This window comes from Grampus griseus (genome assembly GCF_964374135.1).
Source record: "Grampus griseus genome assembly, chromosome: X".
Classification (NCBI taxonomy): Eukaryota; Metazoa; Chordata; class Mammalia; order Artiodactyla; family Delphinidae; genus Grampus; species Grampus griseus.
Window position 1 is genome coordinate 43,282,802 of NC_138999.1, and position 6,556 is coordinate 43,289,357.

Sequence of the window (6,556 nt, forward strand, 5' to 3'; positions counted from 1 at the left end):
CTGCCTTAGACTCCCTTAAATCTTTCTTTCTCCATAGAGCAGCCAGAATGTTCCTTTTAAAATAGACATCACATAAGTCAGGTCATATCACTTCTCTGCTCAAAACCCTCCAATGGCTTCCTGTCTCATTCAGAAGAAAAGCCAAACTGCTAACCATGGATCCCAAGAACATAGGGGATCTGGTGCTCCGCTCACCCACCAATCTCCATAGTTAGTCTTACTTTATTACTCTCTCTCCTCATTCGCTCCCCTCCAGCCTCATTGGCCTCCTCACTGTTCCTCAAGTATTCCAGGCACCAGGCACCAGGCACTCTCTTTTCTCAGACCCTTCTCACTTGCTTTTTTCTTTGCCTGGAGTGTTTGCCCCCAGAGAGGTGAATGGCTATTTCCCTCACTTTCTTCAGCTCTTTACCCAAAAGTCTTTTTCTTCTTCTTTTTAAAAATAATAACAGCTGCTGTTTTTTAAAGAAATCAACTAATTAGGCTGCGTTGGGTCTTCATTGCTGTGCGTGGGCTTTCTCTAGTTGTGGAGAGCGGGGGCTACTCTTTGTTGCGGTGCGTGGGCTTATTGTGGTGGCTTCTCTTGTTGCAGAGCACGGGCTCTAGGTGCGCAGGCTTCAGTAGTTGTGGCACGTGGGCTCAGTAATTGTGGCACGTGGGCTCTAGAACGCAGGCTCAGTAGTTGTGGCACACGGGCTTAGTTGCTCCGTGGCATGCGGGATCTTCCCGGACCAGGGCTCGAACCCGTGTCCCCTGCATTGGCAGGCAGATTCTTAACCACTGTGCCACCAGGGAAGTCCCAAAGGTCGTCTTCTTAATGAGGCTTTCTCTAGCCACACTACCTCCATTCCAATGCTTCTTATTCCCCTACCCTGTTTTCTCTCCTTAAAACTTGCAAGAATCTAACATACTATATATTTTACTAATTTCTTTTTTTTGTTGCTGTTGGGGATAGGTGTTTATTAATTAATTAATTTATTTTTGCTGTGTTGGGTCTTCATTTCTGTGTGAGGGCTTTCTCTAGTTGTGGTAAGCGGGGGCCACTCTTCATCGCAGTGCACAGGCCTCTCACTATCGTGGCCTCTCTTGTTGTGGAGTACAGGCTCCACACGCGCAGACTCAGTAGTTGTGGCTCACGGTCCTAGTTGCTCCGCGGCATGTGGGATCCTCCCAGACCAGGGCTCGAACCTGTGTCCCCTGCATTAGCAGGCAGATTCTCAACCACTGCGCCACCAGGGAAGCCCCTATTTTACTAATTTCTTATTTGTTGTTTACCTCCCCTGGGAAGATGTAAGCTCCACAAGTGCAGGAATTTTTGTGTCTGCTTTATTTCCCACTATTGTCTTTAGTGACTAGGGTATGCATGTAGTAGACATTCAATAAATATTTGTTGAGTGAATGAATGAATGTTTCTATAAGACTGGTATGGCAGATTAAGGTTAATAGCAAATCTTTTGCTACCCTTCTCCCTGAGAGGTAGAGTCTAATTCCCCTTGCCTTAAATCTGGGCTAGACTCAGTGATTTGCTTTGCCAAAAGAATTCAGCAAAACTGACATTCTGGAACTTCTGAAGTTAAGTCATAAGTCTTGTAGCTTTCACACAGGTTTCTTATAACACTCACTCTGGAAGCCTTAAGCTGCCATGTAAGAAATCCAACTACCCTGAGACTGTCACGCCACAGAGTTCCCATGTAGGCACCTTGCACAACAGTGTCATCTGAGCCCAGCCTTCCAGTCATCCCTACTAAGGTGCCAGATATATGAGTGAAGCCATCTTGGGCGCTCCAGACCATCCCAGTCCACCAGCTGAGAGCAATCTCAGTCATGTGGGACACAAGAATCATCCAGCCAAACCCTGATGGAATTCCTGACTCACACAATTATGAGATACAAGAAAATGGTTGTTTTAATCCACTGAGTTCTTTTTTAAAATTTTATTGGGGTATAGTTGATTTACAATGTTGTGTTAGTTTCAGGTGTACAGCAAAGTGAATCGGTTATACATATACATATACCCACTCTTTTTTAGATTCTTTTCCCATATAGGTCATTAAAGAGTACTGACTAGAGTTCCCTGTGCTACACAGCAGGTTCTTATTAGTTATGTATTTTATATACAGTAGTGTGTATATGCCAATCCCAATCTCCCAATTTTATCCTTCCCTCCCTTTCCCCCCCTGGTAACCATAAGTTTGTTTTCTACATCTATGACTCTATTTCTGTTTTGTAAGTATGTTCATTTGTATCACTTTTTTGATTCCACATATAAACAATATCACATGGTATCTGTCTTTGTCTGACTCTCTTAGTATGATAATCTCTAGGCCCATCCATGTTGCTGCAAATGGCATTATTTCATTCTTATTATTTACTTATTTAATTTTTTGGCTGCATTGGGTCTTCGTTGCTGCACACAGGCTTTCTCTAGTTACGGTGGGCAGGGGCTACTCTTCGTTGCGGTGAGTGGGCTTCTCATTGCTGTGGCTTCACTTGTTGCGGAGCATGGGCTCTAGGCACACAGGCTTCAGTAGTTGTAGCACGTGGGCTCAGTAGTTGTGGCTCGTGGGCTCTAGAGTGCAGGCTCAGTAGCTGTGGTGCACGGGCTTAGTTGCTCCACGGCATGTGGGATCTTCCTGGACCAGGGATCAAACCCATGTCCCCTGCATTGGCAGGCGGATTCTTAACCACTGCGCCACCAGGGAAGTCCATATTTCATTCTTTTTTATGTCAGGCATTAAGTTCTGGGGAGGCTTGTTACACAGCCATAGATAATTAGGACCCCCAGGAAATATGAACCTATCTTTCTCAAAAGCCCTTCCTGGGTCCCTGGGGAAGCAACTCACGTTTCTGGATACTGTGCTAGAGAATATTATCAGTCCCTTGAAGGAAAGCTAGACAACTCTGAGAAGACCAACTTCTGGTACGCCCCACCCCATCCCCACATTAGGGGCAGAGGACAGAGGCTAGGAGGAGGAGGCTGTCGTCACTGGACAGCCTGTCAACCTTCTCACTCGCTCACTGAGGACACATATTTCTTAATACTGTCAGCCAGCTTGAGGCACATCTGGTCAGAAGTCAGGGGACACTGGCAGGCCCTTGAGCAACTGTAAGTATTTCAGTTCTTCAGGACTTCCAAGTGGTTGGCTCTTTAAGAGAAAACATAACAAACCGATGACTTAACCTTCCAAATGGTAGGAAGCTGAGCCTGAATTACAACAGTGTTATCTGTCCCTGACCTTGTTCCAAAGGAACCTGAAGAGGAAAGAGAGGCCCGTTCACTAGTTACACTTTCTAGTCAGGTCTAATTCCCTTTTAAAAGTGGAAGATTCATCATGATGATCATTTTGTAATATGTAGAAATATTGAATCACCATGTTGTGTGCCTGGAACTAGCATAGTGTTATAGGTCAATTTTACTTCAATTAAAAAAAGAAAGAGAAAAAAAATCAGTGCTTAACATCCTTGAGTGTATTTCAAGCTTTAACCTGAAAAAATTCATATGTATAACATTTATTTATTACTGATAAATAAATATATTTTTACATTTTCTTGTTAGCTTTGAGGCGAACCTTATGTCTACTCACCAAGTGGCAGTTATAATCTGGAATGTAGAGTGTGATCCATTTAAACCAGATCAATTTGAAGTAGGTCCAGGTCTAGAGTCCTTGGTCCAGCACTAGAAACTGACCAGATGCCTATTATTAAAATAAATTCTTTTTTTAAAAATTTGGCTGGGCAAGACTTTTATTGGGTACCAGATGATCTTTTTTTTTTTTTTTGGCAGTACGCGGGGCTCTCACTGTTGTGGCCTCTCAGGCTCCGGACGCGCAGGCTCAGTGGCCATGGCTCACAGGCCCAGCTGCTCTGCGGCATGTGGGATCTTCCTGGACCGGGGCACGAACCCGTGTCCCCTGCATTGGCAGGAGGACTCTCAACCACTGCGCCACCGGGAAAGCCCCAAGATGATCATTTTTTGATAAAGAATTATAGTAGAGATCTTAAATGAAGATAACAAAACTCAAAGAAGTTTGGTCAAAAGACCAAAGCAGATCCAGACTTGCCACCTGCCTTGGAATATGGGATTATTACCTGTTACCATTTCTCTGCAGTGCTTCAAGATGCTACTTGTTACAGGGCTTGAGAAGCAACTGTCCCCTAACTAATGGTACCTGCCTCAGAGAGTTATTATGGAGACTGAATAAATACAAAATAGTGTCTGGCATATAATAAGCTATTATTGAAGGCCCCAGGAATCCTATACTGCCGCTCATAGTTCTTGCTTGTCTGAATACTGGAGGGGTAGGTAGGCTGGGGTAGCCGTGTCTGGAAGGTGTCTGGAAGGGCACCACATGATATACAGAAGGATTCTCAGTCCTGAGTCTGCCCTAGCCTCAAGAGCCCAGGAGGAATCCACCTTTGCCCCACTGACAGCCCTCCCTCAGGACAATGATATGAGGACAAGAAAGAACTACCATTAAATCAAGGATAGAAACCCAGGGAAGCCAAGAGGTGCCCAGCACTGTGCTTTTGACACAGAAAGCCCTACCCTATGAACACCAGTGCTTGTGTTTGTGTCCCCCTCTCCCTTTTGGTTCCAAAGGTACTGAAGCCTCTAACTCTGATCTTTTACAGAACCAGTACCAGGCATTTATCAGAAGAGGCCAAGCCTCAGGTTTTCATATAGCCCTCCCAGTAGTGTAAAAGTAAATGTCAGTAATCTCATTGGGCTCTTAACCTGCAACCCAGCCTATAGCATAAATTGCAGTGCCTTGGCCAATAGTGTAGTAGGTCTTGCTCTTCTCCAGATATGGTGAAATGAAACACCTTGCTTCAGGTCCATTCCCTGTATCTCCTTGTATTTCCCCTCAATATAATTTCCTGATTCTGAGGCAGCTCTCACACCTTATTTTCCCCTAAACAGGGAAAGCAAAAAGTAAATTTCTCTTACACTCAAAGGCTAATGCCTCCCAAAATGAAGAATCAACAAGGTCTCAGCTCAAGTTTAATAAAACTACAAAAGACCAAAAGCGATAACCTACTACTATACACATCAGTTTGCCTGCCGCATGATACAGCTCAGGCCATTCCCTCCAGAGGAAGAAAGGCTGGCCTCCCCAACCCCGGCAGGAAAGGCCTGTCCTGTTCCACACCACATCTCGGCTGAGTGTAAGGTCCTGTGTTTTAAGCATTACAATAGTACAAAATACAATAGTTTTGTTCTCATGGCCACCTACTGCAACCTGGTCCTAAAATGGCCCAGTGCTCACTTCTGCTTAGAGAAATATTCTTTGCTCTTCTGGACATCAGGCTTGATGGTATCACTGCCAGGCTTCCAGCCAACTGGGCACACTTCCCCATGTTTGTCAGTAAACTGGAAGGCCGGAACTAGTCTCAGTGTCTCATCCACAGAACGGCCAACAGGAAGGTCATTTATGGTGATCTGTTGAATGATACCTTTATCATCAATAATAAAAAGGCCCCTGAATGAGATGCCTTCATGGGCCTTTAAGACCCCATAGTCCTGAGCAATGGTGCGCTTGGGGTCTGATATCAAGGGAATGTTCATGGGTCCCAGTCCTCCTTGTTTCTTGGGTGTGTTGATCCATGCCAGGAGACAGAAGTGCGAATCCACAGAAGCGCCAATCACTTGGCAGTTGAGTTTCTTAAATTCTCCTGCCCTATCTCTGAAAGCAATGATCTCTGTGGGGCACACAAAGGTGAAATCAAGAGGGTAAAAGAAGAACACAGCATATTTTCCTTTGTAGTCAGATAGACTGATATCTTTGAACTGACCATCTGGCATTACAGCAGTTGCTTTGAACTGGGGCGCATGGTGCCCAATTTTGGCATTTCCTGAAGACATATTGCTATCAGCAGTTCTCACAGACAAACCACAGAAGACAGTCAGGAAAGAGACACGCCAAAATAAATTCTTTGTATCCTCAAAAAGAAAAGAAAGAGTACTCTTGTGGAAAGATCCTCACCTCCCCCAGCTCAGCCATCAACTTGCTGTGGGGACCTCCTGTAAGGCATTTCATCTCTCTGGGCCTCAGTCTTCTCATATGTAAAATAGAGATGTCTTTTAGAAGCTCCAGTTAGTCTGGGCTCAAAGAAAGGGAAAGAAAGAAAGGTATGAGGTAGTGTCTAAAATGCTAAGGTGACTTCAGCAAAAGTGCAATAGTAGTCCTAAGTCCTATTAGCTCAGAGTCCACAAGTCCTGGCCTTTTCTTATACCCCCCTCTCCATCTTCCCTCTTGTCCCTGGTGTAAGGTTGTGTTTGGTTCTGAGACCTTCATTCCATCAATAAATATGTATGACGATGGAAGCCCTAAGACTCAGATTGCTTCATTTCCTGTTCTCAAGTACCCCTCACAACCATACCCCTCCACTTCTCATTTCCTTCCACTGCCTACACATACCTTCCCTCTCTTCGGTAAGTGGTCCTCAGTAGGGGCGGGAGTGAGGATGGGGGTCCATATTGCTCCCTAGAAGGCATTTTGGGAAATATACGGTGGTACTTTTTGTTGTCACAACAACCGGGGGGGGGAGGGTGGGC

General features: G+C 45.0%; 1 protein-coding gene across 1 annotated transcript; it reads right to left on the minus strand.

Annotated features, from left to right (window-relative positions):
* Nucleotides 1-5,217: 5,217 nt before the first annotated feature.
* LOC309839672 (peroxiredoxin-1-like) lies at nucleotides 5,218-5,879 on the minus strand. The gene has a single exon (XM_082681529.1). The coding sequence runs from the start codon at nucleotides 5,861-5,863 to the stop codon at nucleotides 5,264-5,266; it is 600 nt and encodes a 199-aa protein (XP_082537655.1). The 5' UTR covers nucleotides 5,864-5,879; the 3' UTR covers nucleotides 5,218-5,263.
* Nucleotides 5,880-6,556: the final 677 nt, after the last annotated feature.

Coding starts and splice junctions, on each gene's coding strand:
- LOC309839672 (XM_082681529.1), bottom strand. CDS start 5,863: ATGTCTTCAGGAAATGCCAAAATTGGGCACCATGCGCCCCAGTTCAAA.